Consider the following 18,113-nt stretch of genomic DNA (forward strand, 5'->3'; position numbering starts at 1 on the left):
TACCACAGTGACTGTCACTATATGATCTGTAGAGAAGCTGTGTGTGTGTTATACAATGATATTCTACTGTGTAATGTCTATTAACAATATCAAACATTATTAAAAAACTATTTCTGTTTAGTGTGCAGCGCTGACTAATATTAAGATAGAAGATATAGAGGGAGAAGAAGAAACATATGTGACAAATAATAAGGCAAAAGATATAAAGGGAGAAGAAGAGACGTATGTGACTGATATGAAGGCAGAAGATATAGAGGGAGAAGAAGAGACGTATGTGACTGATATGAAGGCAGAAGATATAGCTGGAGAAGAAGTGACGTATGTGACTGATATGAAGGCAGAAGATATAAAGGGAGAAGAAGAGACGTATGTAACTGATATGAAGGCAGAAGATATAGAGGGAGAAGAAGAGATGTATGTGACTGATATGAAGGTAGAAGATATAGAGGGAGAAGAAAAGACGTATGTGACTGATATGAAGGTAGAAGATATAGAGGGAGAAGAAGAGACGTATGTGACTGATATGAAGGCAGAAGATATAGAGGGAGAAGAAGAGACGTATGTGACTGATATGAAGGCAGAAGATATAGAGGGAGAAGAAGAGACGTATGTAACTGATATAAAGGAAGAAGATATAGAGGGAGAAGAAGAGACGTATTTAACTGATAATAAAGCAGAAGATATAGAGGGAGAAGAAGAGACATATGTGACTGATAATAAGGCAGAAGATCTAGAGGGAGAAGAAGAGATATATGTGAGGGGTGATCAGCAGTGTAAGGTGGAAATCTCTACAGATATCAGCACAGGTGAGTAATAAACATTGATTACAGAAGCATCACATATTCTCTCTTTTCAACCACTAATATAATTTCTTATTTTACACCCTCCTCTGTCAGTACAGACTAATGAGGGAAATGTTCCTATCACTGTGTGTGATATAATACATTGCCCATGCCTGCACTCTATTACACATACTGAGATGAATATACAGAGAGTGTGAGGACATAGGGTGCAGCTAGTATGACCTGTGTGTGATATAATGTATAGACCATGCCTGCACTCTACTACACATACTGAGATGAATATACAGAGCGTGTGAGGACCTAGCAGGGTGCAGCTAGTATGACCTGTGTGTGATATAATGTATAGACCATGCCTGCACTCTATTACACATACTGAGATGGAGATCCGGAGAGTGTGAGGACACAGCAGGATACAGCTAGTATGACCTGTGTGTGATATAATGTATAGACCATGCCTGCTCTCTGTTAGACGCCTGACATTTCCCTGACGCCGGGAGACCGGCGCCCGGCATCCCAATCGAAGGGATGCCGGGCGCCGCGAGCTGGCATCCGCGGGGGGGAGGGTTAGGTTTAGGGCACCCGGGGGGATTTAGGATTAGGCACCCCCCCCAGGAAGGTTAGGGTTAGGCACCCCCGGGGGGACTTAGGGTTAGGAACCCCCCTGGGGGACTTAGGTTTAGGCAGCGTGTAAGGGGGGTTAGGGTTAGGCACTTGAGGGGGAGGTTAGGGTTAGGGGGTTAGGTTAGGTTAGTCAGTACTTACCTATACACGATCGGGATTTCCAGCGCTGTCGGGCTTCCGCTGCCGGGAACTCTGCTGTTGCCGGCCATGCGCCCGGCGGTATTTCATACCGATTCCGTTCTGTGTGTGATATAATGTATAGACCATTCCTGCACTATGTTACACATACTGAGATGGAGATACGGAGAGTGTGAGGACAAAGCAGGGTGCAGTTAGTATGACCTCTGTGTGATATAATGTATAGACCATGCCTGCACTCTGTTACACATACTGAGATGGAGATACGGAGAGTGTGAGGACACAGCAGGATGCAGCTAGTATGACCTGTGTGTGATATAATGTATAGACCATGCCTGCACTCTGTTACACATACTGAGATGGAGATATGGAGAGTGTGAGGACACAGCAGGATACAGCTAGTATATCCTGTGTGATATAATGTATAGACCATGCTTGCACTCTGTTACACATACTGAGATGGAGATATGGAGAGTGTGAGGACACAGCAGGATACAGCTAGTATGACCTGTGTGTGATATAATGTATAGACCATGTCTGCGCTCTGTTACACATACTGAGATGGAGATATGGAGAGTGTGAGGACACAGCAGGATGCAGCTAGTATGTCCTGTGTGTGATATAATGTATAGACCATGCCTGCACTCTGTTACACATACTGAGATGGAGATATGGAGAGTGTGAGGACACAGCAGGATACAGCTAGTATGACCTGTGTGTGATATAATGTATAGACCATGCCTACACTCTGTTACACATACTGAGATGGAGATATGGAGAGTGTGAGGACACAGCAGGGTGCAGCTAGTATGTCCTGTGTGTGATATAATGTATAGACCATGCCTGCACTCTGTTACACATACTGAGATGGAGATACGGAGAGTGTGAGGACACAGTAGGATACAGCTAGTATGTCCTGTGTGTGATATAATGTATAGACCATGCCTGCACTCTGTTACACATACTGAGATGGAGATATGGAGAGTGTGAGGACACAGCAGGATACAGCTAGTATGTCCTGTGTGTGATATAATGTATAGACCATGTCTGCACTCTGTTACACATACTGAGATGGAGATATGGAGAGTGTGAGGACACAGCAGGATGCAGCTAGTATGACCTGTGTGTGATATAATGTATAGACCATGCCTGCACTCTGTTACACATACTGAGATGGAGATATGGAGAGTGTGAGGACACAGCAGGATACAGCTAGTATGACCTGTGTGTGATATAATGTATAGACCATGCCTGCACTCTGTTACACATACTGAGATGGAGATATGGAGAGTGTGAGGACACAGCAGGATACAGCTAGTATGACCTGTGTGTGATATAATGTATAGACCATGCCCGCACTCTGTTACACATACTGAGATGGAGATATGGAGAGTGTGAGGACACAGCAGGGTGCAGCTAGTATGTCCTGTGTGTGATATAATGTATAGACCATGTCTGCACTCTGTTACACATACTTAGATGGAGATATGGAGAGTGTGAGGACACAGCAGGATGCAGCTAGTATGTCCTGTGTGTGATATAATGTATAGACCATGCCTGCACTCTGTTACACATACTTAGATGGAGATATGGAGAGTGTGAGGACATAGCAGGGTGCAGCTAGTATGTCCTGTGTGTGATATAATGTATAGACCATGCCTGCACTCTGTTACACATACTGAGATGGAGATATGGAGAGTGTGAGGACATAGCAGGGTGCAGCTAGTATGTCCTGTGTGTGATATAATGTATAGACCATGCCTGCACTCTGTTACACATACTGAGATGGAGATATGGAGAGTGTGAGGACACAGCAGGATACAGCTAGTATGTCCTGTGTGTGATATAATGTATAGACCATGCCTGCACTCTGTTACACATACTGAGATAGAGATACGGAGAGTGTGAGGTCACAGCAGGATGCAGCTAGTATGACCCGTGTGTGATATAATGTATAGACCATGCCTGCACTCTGTTACACATACTGAGATGGAGATATGGAGAGTGTGAGGACACAGCAGGGTGCAGCTAGTATGACCCGTGTGTGATATAATGTATAGACCATGCCTGCACTCTGTTACACATACTGAGATGGAGATATGGAGAGTGTGAGGACACAGCAGGGTGCAGCTAGTATGTCCTGTGTGTGATATAATGTATAGACCATACCTGCACTCTGTTACACATACTGAGATGGAGATATGGAGAGTGTGAGGACATAGCAGGGTGCAGCTAGTATGACCTGTGTGTGATATAATGTATAGACCATGCCTGCACTCTGTTACACATACTGAGATGGAGATATGGAGAGTGTGAGGACACAGCAGGATACAGCTAGTATGACCTGTGTGTGATATAATGTATAGACCATGCCTGCACTCTGTTACACATACTGAGATGGAGATACGGAGAGTGTGAGGACACAGCAGGGTACAGCTAGTATGTCCTGTGTGTGATATAATGTATAGACCATGCCTGCACTCTGTTACACATACTGAGATGGAGATATGGAGAGTGTAAGGACACAGCAGGGTGCAGCTAGTATGTCCTGTGTGTGATATAATGTATAGACCATGTCTGCACTCTGTTACACATACTGAGATGGAGATATGGAGAGTGTGAGGACACAGCAGGATACAGCTAGTATGTCCTGTGTGTGATATAATGTATAGACCATGCCTGCACTCTATTACACATACTGAGATGGAGATACGGAGAGTGTGAGGACACAGCAGGATACAGCTAGTATGTCCTGTGTGTGATATAATGTATAGACCATGCCTGCACTCTGTTACACATACTTAGATGGAGATATGGAGAGTGTGAGGACACAGCAGGATACAGCTAGTATGTCCTGTGTGTGATATAATGTATAGACCATGCCTGCACTCTGTTACACATACTTAGATGGAGATATGGAGAGTGTGAGGACACAGCAGGATACAGCTAGTATGTCCTGTGTGTGATATAATGTATAGACCATGCCTGCACTCTGTTACACATACTTAGATGGAGATATGGAGAGTGTGAGGACACAGCAGGATACAGCTAGTATGTCCTGTGTGTGATATAATGTATAGACCATGCCTGCACTCTGTTACACATACTGAGATGGAGATATAGAGAGTGTGAGGACACAGCAGGAAACAGCTAGTATGTCCTGTGTGTGATATAATGTATAGATCAATCTACGCTCTGTTAGTAGTGACTGATTTAGCTCTATGTAAGAACCATTACAGTGTAGCATATAGGTAAGGTGTCTGAATTCAGTGTCTGAATCTGGGGGAAATGTATGAAGCCCTAGAGAGAGATTAAGTGGAGAAATTGCCCGCCGCAGCCAATCAGCTTCTAGCTATCATTATCAAGTACAGTTCTTAAATTTACAGAAGCTGATTGGTTGCTTAGGGCAACTTTTCCACAAACCTTTTGTAAGGTTTGGTACATCTCCCCCTTAGTCTTTTTTAGTGGTTACTCCCCGGCCAGTGTTACTGCTACAACCTAAACCTCCTCATGTAAAAAAATCACCAAATGATGAAGTCATTGGCCGTCATTCAATATAGCGCAATCTTTCTGAGGGTGCAAGGAAAAATCAGATGAAAGCTCCAGCCGCGCTGCTGTTTGCTGGCTTAGCGTGGCACTAACAGCCTCGCAGCCGGCACTTTAGTTGGAGAATTTCGGTTCTCATGACTAAACACCCAGGTTACTTCGTGAGAACTGGCATTCTCTGACTTAACACTGCGCTGAATTGAATGGGTCCTGGAGCTCCCACAATTGCGGCCACTGACTGTTTGGAGATGTTGGGGTACAGCAGGGGACGTCTTATAGTTACACAGTATGGAGATGTTTGGGTACAGCAGGGGACGTCTTATAGTTACACAGTATGGAGATGTTGGGGTACAGCAGGGGACGTCTTATTATAGTTACACAGTATGGAGATGTTGGGGTACAGCCGGGCACGTCTTATTATAGTTACACAGTATGGGGATGTTGGGGTACAGCCGGGCACGTCTTATAGTTACACAGTATGGAGATGTTGGGGTACAGCCGGGCACGTCTTATTATAGTTACACAGTATGGAGATGTTGGGGTACAGCCGGGCACGTCTTATTATAGTTACACAGTATGGAGATGTTGGGGTACAGCCGGGCATGTCTTATAGTTACACAGTATGGAGATGTTTGGGTACAGCAGGGGACGTCTTATAGTTACACAGTATGGAGATGTTGGGGTACAGCAGGGGACGTCTTATTATAGTTACACAGTATGGAGATGTTGGGGTACAGCCGGGCACGTCTTATTATAGTTACACAGTATGGGGATGTTGGGGTACAGCCGGGCACGTCTTATTATAGTTACACAGTATGGAGATGTTGGGGTACAGCCGGGCACGTCTTATTATAGTTACACAGTATGGAGATGTTGGGGTACAGCCGGGCACGTCTTATAGTTACACAGTATGGAGATGTTGGGGTACAGCCGGGCACGTCTTATTATAGTTACACAGTATGGAGATGTTGGGGTACAGCAGGGGACGTCTTATTGTTACACAGTATGGTGATGTTGGGGTACAGCTGGACACGTCTTATAGTTACACAGTATGGAGATGTTTGGGTACAGCTGGACACGTCTTATAGTTACACAGTATGGAGATGTAGGGGTACAGTTGGGCACATCTTATTATAGTTACACAGTATGGAGATGTTGGGATACAGCCAGGCACGTCTTATAGTTACACAGTAGGAGATATTGGGGTACAGCCGGGCACGTCTTATAGTTACACAGTATGGAGATATTGGGGTACAGCCGGGCACGTCTTATAGTTACACAGTATGGAGATGTTGGGGTACAGCCGGGCACGTCTTATTATAGTTACACAGTATAGAGATGTTGGGGTACAGCTGGACACGTCTTATAGTTACACAGTATGGAGATGTTTGGGTACAGCAGGGGACGTCTTATAGTTACACAGTATGGAGATGTTGGGGTACAGCCGGGCATGTCTTATAGTTACACAGAATGGAGATGTTGGTGTACAGCCGGGTACATCTTATTATAGTTACACAGTATGGGATGTTGGGGTACAACTGGGCACGTCTTATTATAGTTACACAGTATGGAGATGTTGGGGTACAGCCGGGTACGTCTTATTATAGTTACACAGTATGGAGATGTTGGGGTATTGCCGGGCACGGCTTATTATAGTTACACAGTATGGAGATGTTGGGGTACAGCCGGGCACGTCTTATTATAGTTACACAGTATGGCGATGTTGGGGTACAGCCGGGCACGTCTTATTATAGTTACACAGTATGGAGATGTTGGGGTACAGCCAGGCATGTCTTATAGTTACACAGTATGGAGATGTTTGGGTACAGCCAGGCACATATTATTATAGTTACACAGTATGGAGATGTTGGGGTACAGCCGGGCACGTCTTATTATAGTTACACAGTATGGAGATGTTGGGGTACAGCCGGGCACGTCTTATTATAGTTACACAGTATGAGATGTTGGGGTACAGCCGGGCATGTCTTATTATAGTTATACAGTATGGAGATGTTGGGGTACAGCCGGGCACGTCTTATTATAGTTACACAGTATGGAGATGTTGGGTTACAGCCGGGCACGTCTTATAGTTACACAGTATGGAGATGTTTGGGTACAGCTGGGCACGTCTTATTATAGTTACACAGTATGGAGATGTTTGGGTACAGCCGGGCACGTCTTATTATAGTTACACAGTATGGAGATGTTGGGTTACAGCCGGGCACGTCTTATTATAGTTACACAGTATGAGATGTTGGGGTACAGCCGGGCACGTCTTATTATAGTTACACAGTATGGTATAGCTCTACAGGAGCGCTAATTCCTATATAATTATTCTGTTCCCAGCAGATGGACACAGCAGCAGGAATAAATCGGGGAGACGTCTCATATTATCTCCAGATTGTGACCTAAATGATAATAACTTCTCACAGGACTCTCCAGGAGAAAACCCCATTATCCCCAGTATACATCCAGCATCTCACAGTGCAGATATATCATCTGATCCCTCTAACCATGAAGAATGCACCACTGATACTCCCAGTAGTGATACACACAACTCAGATCACACAGGTGATAAACCATTGTCATGTTCTGAATGTGGGAAAGGATTTACTAAGCAGATCAGTCTTTCTATACATCAGAAGAGAGTACACACAGCTGATAGGCCTTTTCTATGTTCTGAGTGGTGGAAATGTTTTACATGCAAATCATATCTTGTTAGACATAAGAGACATTACACAGGTGAGAAACAATTTTCATGTTCTGAATGTGGGAAATGTTTTACACAGAAATCAGATCTTGTTATACATCAGAGATCTCATACAGGTGAGAAACCATTTCCATGCTCTGAGTGTGGGAAATGTTTTACACGGAATTCAGAACTCGTTCAACATCAGAGATGTCACACAGGTGAGAAACCATTTCCATGCTCTGAGTGTGGGAAATGTTTTACACGTAAATCATTTCTTGTTCTACATCAGAGATCTCACACAGGTGAAAAACCATTTCCATGCTCTGAGTGTGGGAAATGTTTTACACATAAATCAGTTCTTGTTACACATCAGAGAAGTCACACAGGTGAGAAACCATTTCCATGCTCTGAGTGTGGGAAATGTTTTACACAGAAATCAGAACTTGTTAGACATCAGAGACGTCACACAGGTGAGAAGCCATTTCCATGTTCTCAGTGTGGGAAATGTTTTACAAAGAAATCCACTCTGTTTAGTCATCAGAAACGTCACACAGGAGAAAAACAAAGTATATGAGCCTTAAGAAATATATAGAAATTGCAGCCGTATTTGCAGTACTGTAATATCATTGGGAATTATCAGAACAAGCATAAATACAATGTTAGCCTAGATTGCTGTCCCTGCTTGATGAAGAGTAAATGACATTTACATTATCACACTATGGGTCTGATTCAGCAGCGGAAGCAAATGTAGCTGCAGTCTCTTACAGATCGCATGTGCTAATATATGCTAATGCCGAGGTACAGCCGCCATAACCACGCCTACTGCTGCCTTCTCATTATCCTCCAATGTAGCCCTCCTGTGTAATCATCGGTACCATCGCCGCACATCAAGCAGTCACGCAGCATTTAAATCAGGTCTGACCAGCCGCAAACACTGCGGCTCTCCTGACACGCAGAGAGATCTCATGCTGCAGCTGCCATCGTTATGGCTAATTTATACCCGTCCACGACATGGCGATCACACGGACACACACGCCCATGACATGGCGATCACACGGACAGAAGCGCCCATGACATGGGGATCACACGGACAGACACGCCCATGACATGGCGATCACAGGGACAGACACACCTATGACATGTCGATCACACGGACAGACACGCCCATGACATGGCGATTACATGGACACATACGCCTGCAGTTTTCTGTCCACTCCCCTATTACTTCCCCCAAACGCTGTCACCCTGCCACTCACTATGTGATGTATTCCTCTGTGCATCCGTAATTACAATGTGATCGCTGTGTGTGCGCAGTGTGACTTATACGCAGGTGTGATGGCAAACATTCGCTCTATCTGCGTAACTATTGTCATTGTGTCCTCTGCTGAATCAGCCCCTATATACTAATATATTACACTTTATTATATATCCACATGGATGTCACCAACATAGGCTCCAACAGGTTCCTCATGTAATGGCTTTCAGTTTCCTTATTCTATCAGATCAGAGTTTCCCAAACTCCACTATTACAGGCCAAGTATTAAGGATATCCATGCTTGAGCACAGGTCACTTAATTAGTGCCTCAATCAGTTTGAATTAACAATGTGGATTAAAACATGGATATCCTTAAAACTTGGATTGTAATGGCAGAGTTTGGGAAGCTCTGTATTATAATATTATTGTGCTATTGGCCTATTTGTACAGTAACAAGACCACATGATGTAATATAGGGACATAACTAATCTGTCATCATGACAATGTGCTGGGGATGTAATATGGGAAGTGGGAAACTATGACATCATGTGATGACTGGGCTGTAAGTGATGGGGGGAGATGGGTGATATAATGACATCTGTAACCTGATTTTATCTCACTGGATCCAGTATTCTCTGGTTGGGTTTCCTGGTAAATGGATCTCTAATCTCCTTACAGCAGTCTGATGTCTGGTTCTTTCTACTTAGATCCTCTGTACCCTACTATTTACACTATTCCAAAAGATAAGGACATTAAAATCATGATCCCTTATGTTATTTATACATTATTAGATAATGTAATTAGTGTTGGGACACAGGAAGCTGCTGGTCCTGGTATAAACCACTAACCGTAATGACCATTAGGTGCATCAGGCTCCCGATATCCCCAGCAGAATACAGATGTGAGCAGGGTACGTAGTAATGGAGGAATAATGCAGGGACATCACAGGATAAGTAGGATCAGTACAGATTGTCCTCAGTATGTCCTGCACTGTCACCTCCCACAGTGGTGACACCACCAGTAATGTGCAGGGTCAGGAGATGGAGATTATTTGGTAGTGAGGAAATCACAGAAAAGACCATACAAGCTTTGTTATATACCTACAAAGACATGAGCTCAAAGAGTTTGGTAACAAGTAAAGAAGCCAAACGCCGCACGGACCTGTCTGACGTCCATGTGGGGTAACATAGCTGTGTGTGGCATTTGTTTGTTAGTATTTACCACATTTTTTGTCCTGAATGTTTTTGTACATTGTTAGTAAAGCTGGAATAGTGACCAGTTGTCCTCTCGGTGGTGCACATGTTCTGTGATGGCTGTCATGGAGAAAATATAATTTCTCTTATGATCAAATTCATTTGTATGACGTGAATTAAGCTATTAAAATAACCTTAAAATGATTATAAGTGATACAAATATTGATAGGCAATATTACCATATATATCTGATCTAGAATTAATGTTTTAAGTTAATAAAACGTAACATATAGAAGATGCACATTATAGAAATTTTTGTATTTTACACTTCCAAGATGACAAGATGCCAATAAGCTGAGTGATTTACAAATCATAATTCTGAGACTCACATAAACCTGTGACTGTCTGAGAGCCCATAGATAAGATCTGCTCTGATGGGTCATACCAATGACTAAGTACAATCACAATGACCACCCTGCTGTGTAAGATCCAGCGTGTGAGATAACCAGCCCTGTGTGACCATCTGAGAGCCCATAGATAAGAGCTGCTCTGGTGGGTCACACCAATGACTAAGCACAATCACAATGACCACCCTGCTGTGTAAAATCCAGCGTGTGAGATAACCAGCCCTGTGTGACCATCTGAGAGCCCATAGATAAGAGCTGCTCTGGTGGGTCACACCAATGACTAAGCACAATCACAATGACCACCCTGCTGTGTAAAATCCAGCGTGTGAGATAACCAGCCCTGTGTGACCATCTGAGAGCCCATAGATAAGAGCTGCTCTGGTGGGTCACACCAATGACTAAGCACAATCACAATGACCATCCTGCTGTGTATGATCCCCCATGTGAGATAATCATCCCTGTGTGACCATCTGAGAGCCCATAGATAAGAGCTGCTCTGATGAGTCATACTAATGACTAAGCACAATCACAATGACCGCCCTGCTGTGTAAGATCCAGTGTGTGAAATAACCAGTCCTGTGTGACCAAGTGACTTCATTTCCTGATATTGTGGAGAGAAGACAAACCAAGCTGGCACGGTGTTAGCTGAGAACCCATCTCTGGACCTATGGACATTGAGTTACAGCCTAGGACATTTGCATACAAGCTACAGAAATTAGGTAATATCACTTTAAATTCTCCAAGATGAAGATTTAGGACACAAATTACATGTTGGCACCTGTTACTTATGTGTATTGTAATGAGCTGTGATATATAAAGCGACCATTGTAATGAGATAATTAGCTTTCGGAATTGAAGCCGAGACATGCATGTAGCTGCTGCTGACCGTGCGATATCTATATGCCAATGACTGCAGACTGATAATTCCCTGATATAGAAACATCATATAAAAATGTATATTTTCCCTGTGCAGTCCCTCCTGGGTGATTCAGATGCCTCTGATGAAGCTGTATCATACAGAGAAACGCATTAGTCAGACTTCAGGCACGGACCCCAGACCCAATTGTGTTTACGGTAACTTCATCATGCTAAAGACCACCATCTAATAATGATGTAATATTTCATATTGCTGGTCCAACTCAAGTCCTAATGATCCAATCATCAGCAATATAGTAGTCACCCAGGAGGGACTGCGCAGAGCTGGAGGCACAAATCCAACACCCTGGGTATCCTGCTGGTTACATTGGACTATTCACAGTGGACACTGTAATACTACATGTACTCTACCTACCTTCAAGTCATTATTATGTGAGACATCATGTGACTCTGACACAAACATCCTATTGGTCAGGGCCTTATATCTATTGGTTATAAATTTATGTTTTATATATTGGAACAATATGTAATTGTACTATACGTTTTCTGTGCTAAATATGAATAAATGTTATTGTTAGATATACCCTATCGGAGTGTTTAATACTAATCATCAATACTTTTGCGCTGTTTTTCTATATTCTTTATGCTCTACATGATCTCAGGTGACCTCCTGATTTTGTACAGCAGCAAATGTATATGAAGATATTTTATATCCTATAGTTAATTCTAAATGGGTTATAACAATATCTGTGTGCCCTATAAAATTGAGTCACATATTTCCTGTAGGACATAGAAGTGACACCAGGTAGCACAGTCCTTTAGTTTCTTTATTCCTATGTGGAAGGAGTTGGGAATCTACAGGTAATCAAAGTTTATATGAAATGGGATTGGTGACCCAAGATATACTGAAAGGGCCGATGTAGCCTGGAGCAGACTTCATGAAGGATACTCGGAGATGCAGGTTATTAATGCACAGGCTGCAGATTAGGAATGGCTTTTCTTATCTGCTTACAATTTTTAGCAGTGTGATTGTTTTGACGAGAAGCCCCTACCTGCTGCCAGATTTTGGAGAAGTCACGGAGTAGCAATTTGGCTGCTGCATCTGAAGGAGGAGGGATGGAAGAGAAGGCAGGAACCTGGGGCAGCATACCATGGACTGTATGGATTGGAATAGAAGAGGATAACTCGTAGTGATTGTTGTGAGTGAATTCTGCTGAAGGGAGAAGCTCAGACCAGTTATCCTGAGATGAGAGAATGTACACACTTGTAATGTCTGACACAAAGACCTCCAGAATTTGGCCACAAACTGTACACCCCGATCAGAGACAATTTCAATGATACAGCCAGAGACAGAATATTTCTCTGATGAAAAATTGAGCTGGAGCAGAAGGAAGATCTCAGAGTGGTATGAAGTGGTCCATTTTGGAGCATTAATCTACACAGATTGCTGGTGTATTTGTTTGAGGATGGTAGTTCGGCCCATGGAAATGTGGGACCAGGGAATGGTTGGAATGGGCAACTGCCCTGCTGGAGATGGCCAGGGACATTTGGGTTGAAAACACTTGAAATAGGCGACCACAAAGTGCTTGATATCTTCAACTCGGGAACAGTGTGCCCATTTTTGACTTTTTGTTTCTAGTGTCTAGGAGGAATAAAAGTATTCCTATGAGGAGTGAAAATCTGCGTAACAACTCACTCATTCAGGATTGAGAATATGCCATTTCTCTTCTAGTGATGGTTCCTCATTCCCTACCATGGATAGAGAGTCTGCATTACAGTTATTGTGTCCAGGGCAAAAGGAGATATAGATGTAAAAAGTTGGAAAGAACAAAAACATCGACTCTGGCGAGGAGTCATACTTTGGGCTGACATGAGGTATAGAAGGTTTTTATGGTCAATGTAGATGGTTAAAGAAAATCAAGCTCCTTTTAAAAATATGTCTAAACTTTTAAAATCAGATTCATGACCAGCAGCTCTTTCAGCAATGGAGTAGTTTACTTTTGGATGGCAGGAATTTCTTAGAGAAGAACCCACAGGGGTGAAATATGCCATCTGCCACCCTCTGGGAGAGAACTGCTTCCACTCCAACTGATGATGCATCTACCTCCAAGCAAAATGGGAGTGAGTTGTTAGATTTATTGAGTATGGGTGCAAAGTTGAAGGCTTGTTTTTGTTGTTATCACTTTCCTGCTAATCTACTGGATTGGCACCCTTCTTGGTAAGGGCCGTAATAAAGAGACGATTCTGGGGTATCCTCGTAGGAACTTGCACCAATAGTAAGTGAACACAAGAAACTATTGTATGGCTTTAAGACTCGTGTTTTGTAGCCAATTAAGGCTATCCTGGACATTTTCTCAGTCCATCTAGTTTGTGTTGACCTCAACAAGACATTTCTACAATTTGCAGAATTATTTTGTCATAGACTAAGAAGTACTTTTAAATTTTTACGATGGAATTCTAGGTTTGGGAGAAAATTTGAATGTTATCCGAATATACTACCATGATTACATATAGCATGGCCAGGAAGATCTCATTAATGACGTTTTGGAAAACTGCAGGAGCATTACATAAACCATAGAACATCACAAGGTACTTGTAGTGCCCGTCTTGAGTGTTGAACACTGTTTTACATTTATCCTCTTGAATAATTCTGATGAGGTTGTAAGCCCCTCAGAAATCCAGTTTAATGAAGATGGTCACCCTTTGACTTGATCAAATAATTCAGAAATCAATGGAAGAGGGTACAGATTTTATATCATGATGTCATTCAGCCCACTATAATCAATGCATGTTTGTTTCCCATCTTTTTTTTTTTTAACAAAGAAGATTCCAACAATGGTGTGGCAGAGTGGGTCTCTTCCCACATTCTAAGGAAAGGGTTAACATCCTGTACCATGGAGGAACCACACCCTTTCCTCAATTAAGACCAGCTAAGGGATTAAAACCTGTATAGATGAGTTAGTCAGGGGGAATTTGAGGGAGAGGTTTCTCCTTTGGCAGTGCTCACTATGCTGGACAAGCTGAGCCCCGACTCTTGTGAATACTCTGCTTGTTTGACCTGCTGGCTCATGTAAGCTGAGTTGTTGTTCCTGAACTGTGTTTGCCTTGTGTGAGAAGCCAGTACACTGGCTCTGCCTGTTTAAGCCTGGAATAAAAGCTTACTTGTCTGCAGCATCTCAGTCTCCGATTGGTTGTCTGGAACTTACTTTCTACAAATGACTACAAAGGTGGAAGGGTGGATAAATCCCCTTTTCAGGTTTTCTTTAATGAACTCCGGCATGGACAGGGTTTTGGTAATGGAAAGATGGTAAACCCTTCCTCCAGGTGGTGTTTTTCTCAGGATTATGTCTATAGGACAGTCCCAGTCTCAGTGTGGAGGTAATGTTTCAGCAGCTTGTTAAACATCCTGGTACTCTTTGTGGGCTGGAGGAATGGCAGGATTCTCAGAAGCAGAGATTGTAGGAAGGACTTGCTCAGATCACAGTCCGGTACAAGAGGAAGTCCAGGCCAAGATTTGAGAAGACCAGTCAACATGTAAATTATGCAGACATAACCATAGAAGTCCAAGGATGACTGGGGGCTTTTGGCATGATTAGGAAGGAAATTGACTCAGCATGCAGAACAAATATGGAGAGATTCACCGGGTTAATCTGTTAAAGAATGGTACTGCCAGATCCGACTTCCATCCAGGTATGCATAGATGTTATTGAAATTGCTAACTTCTTTCACAAGGTGACTGAAATTGAGTTACCAGCTGCTCTGCAAGTGAGCGGACTAGTAAGTATACAGTACCCCTAGGATATTTAATAGTCTTGGACATGAAACAGCTGTGTATTTTAATTACACCAGGAGAGCAAATAGAAACTCCTAAGCTGATGTCTCCTAGCACATAGTAGAGGCTCAATTTCTCCTGAAACCATCATTCTCCTTCATCAGGGGTGAGGCAAGAATAGCCTAATTGCATTGGTTCTTCCATGCTGGAAGGTTGGTGGAGGTTGGAAGTTCTTTCTTGGAAGCGGAGATCCACCTGGTTGCAGAGAGAGATTAGTTTGTCCAGGTTAGTAGGTAGTTAATGGGATGATGCTTTTTAATACTGTCTAATAGACCTTGACAGATGATAGTGACAAGCACCTGGTTCCATTGTTGTTCAGATAAGAGTCTGAAAATGCACCACATGTTGCCCCCTTAGGAGGCTTTGTTCTCCTGGGATTATTGAATATCCTTCGAAAAGGTGGCTAGGAAGCTGATGGAGAATGACAGGATAAGATCAGATATTTCCTATAGCATAGGTGACCATGCCATGGCTTGCCTGGAGAGCAAAAAGATAATGTAGGCTATTTTGGCCCTGTAGGGAAGTTCCCAGTCTTTAGCGCAAAGTGAATACCATATTGGTTAAGGAAACCCCAACAGACCTTAGCAGAGCCCGGATGGCAAAAATGGAGGACTGGACCTCTCCTAATTAGGCATCGGTGGTGCAGCTTGGTTACTTAGATTCACTTGGATTGCATCCATATGATTAAACAGGTGCAGGAACTGCATAAATTAGCCTTGATAGGCTTCTTGTTTTTCCAGTCAGATATTACAGCACACTTGTATACATCAGATGGCTTCCTGAAACTAGCTATGCCCCACCAGTTCTCTCTATTGACTTGCTGCTAGTCAGTGTCAGAAGTCCTGCCCTCTGGATCCCACAATCTTTTGGTGCTTTCACACACTCCAGAGCAGTCACATCCATGTAGTGCAGCTGTGTGTAAAACATTCTCTGTTGAAGATAGCAGAATCCTTAACCCTGCCTGCCCTTTGTCCTAGGGTGCAAGTCCTGTTCTGTACATCAGAACATGGCAAAGTACCCTTTTTGCCATATACCCTTCCACTTTACTTGGTGAAGTGGACTATTTATCTGGAAAAGATTTGTCGAACCAGCTACCCTGAGAGTATAGGCATTTTTAAGGTAAACCCCAGCTCTACATTCCATCCACTGTAGCGGGTCATGGCCAGTGACCAGAGTGAACTCCCTACCAAGCAGGTAGTACAGCAGGGCTTCCACTGTCTACTTAATCCCCAGGCTTTCCTGCCCCACTAGAGCATACTGTACATTTTTATCTCTCGGGAGTAGTTTACTGCTGAGGAAAAGAATCTGTCTTTCCTCGTCCTTCACCATCTGAGACAACACTTTACCTGAAATTAGGTGCCATACATAAGGCTTCTTTCAAATCTCTCCATGCGGCCTCCGAGGATTCGGACCAATGTAACCTGTCTGGTTTATTCTTTTTCAGAGAACCTGTTAATGAAGCGGCCCTAGTAGCAGAGTTTTGAATAAGTTGCTGGTAGAAACTGACTAAACCCAGAAAAGTATGTAGCTGAAACTTCCTTTCTGGCTTAGGCCATTCCCTCACGGCTTCCTCCTTATCCACCTGGGGTGTTAACATTGCCCAGCTGACCACGTAGCCTAGGTACTTGGCCTCTGATATGGCAATTGCACATGTGCCGGGTTTGATGCAAGACTGATGTCTCAAAGACATAGAACAGACTCCATCTTGGGAAGACGGGATTCCCTGTCTTGACTATGGATGACTGTCATTGAGGTAAGCGGTGGCATTTTCTCTGTAAGGTTTTACCAATCTATCCATTTCCCTTTGGAATGTGGCTAGTGCCCCATACAGGCCAAACGGCAACATCTGGTACTGGAACAGCCCTTCCTGTGTCAAAAAAGGCCTGTTTTGGGATTAGCTGAGGCAGTGAGTGGTATCTGCCTGTACTCTTTTGTTAAATCCAGGGTAGTCAAATATGGACTAATGGCCAGATTCTCCACTACCTCATCCACACGTGGCATCGGATAGGCATCGAACCTGGACACCTTATTCAATTTCCTAGAGTAGTTGCAAAAGCGAATGGTTCCCAAGGGTTTTGGTATGAGGACTATGGGATTATTCCATTTGCTAGTGGATTCTCCCACTACCCTGAGTGGCAACATGTCCTCCACCTCTCACTTCCCTGCAGCCCTTCTTGCCTCAGATATTCTATATGGCCGCTGCTTAACTATAACTCCTGATGGAGTAACAGTATCATGCTCAGGTATCTTGGTACGCCTTGAATATTGATAAGAACATCCTAATTCTGAGCTACCATTTCCACCACTTGTTGTCTTTATGTTGGTGTAAATATAAAGAGGAACCCTGCGCAGATTGTTGCTAATGAATTAATGCAATCTCAAAAAATTCCTCAGTTATACCCTTATATATAAATTACCTTTCTTATGGTATCATTCCAATTTTCATTATGATCATATAGGGTTTGGTGCTACCTTCCTCATTAGGAAAAGAAGAATGAGGACCATAAGGTGCACCCCTGAGGTTTATCTGTATCTCATATTCATATTTCAATGTGTAATATGTATAATATCTTTAAAACATAACCTTTATTTATTTTCTTATTAAAATGTGGAATTCTTCCACTAGTATATTATGGGCAAAAATAAAATAACATTTATAGAAAAAGACGCGAGCAAAGTGTGAATACTGTGATTAAAGTCTTACATCCACTGTTCTATTACAGAGACTCCTCCATGTATTTATTATTATT

General features: G+C 43.1%; 1 protein-coding gene across 3 annotated transcripts; it reads left to right on the forward strand.

Moving 5' to 3' along the window:
* The first annotated feature begins 465 nt into the window (after positions 1-465).
* Positions 466-15,525, forward strand: LOC148473820 (uncharacterized). Of its 3 annotated transcripts, XR_015872949.1 has the most exons (3): positions 466-806; positions 7,455-11,374; positions 15,468-15,525. XR_015872949.1 is itself a non-coding variant. In XM_088459437.1 (2 exons), the coding sequence occupies exons 1-2, from the start codon at positions 476-478 to the stop codon at positions 8,372-8,374; spliced, it is 1,251 nt and encodes a 416-aa protein (XP_088315563.1). In that variant the 5' UTR covers positions 466-475; the 3' UTR covers positions 8,375-12,082. The 3 variants fall into 3 exon arrangements, 2 of the variants coding, with proteins under 2 accessions (XP_088315563.1, XP_088315564.1); XM_088459437.1 differs by lacking the exon at positions 15,468-15,525 and having other exon boundaries at positions 7,455-12,082; XM_088459438.1 differs by lacking the exon at positions 15,468-15,525 and having other exon boundaries at positions 7,458-12,082.
* Positions 15,526-18,113: the final 2,588 nt, after the last annotated feature.

This window comes from Taudactylus pleione, unplaced genomic scaffold (assembly GCF_031769625.1).
Source record: "Taudactylus pleione unplaced genomic scaffold, aTauple2 ptg000910l, whole genome shotgun sequence".
Classification (NCBI taxonomy): Eukaryota; Metazoa; Chordata; class Amphibia; order Anura; family Myobatrachidae; genus Taudactylus; species Taudactylus pleione.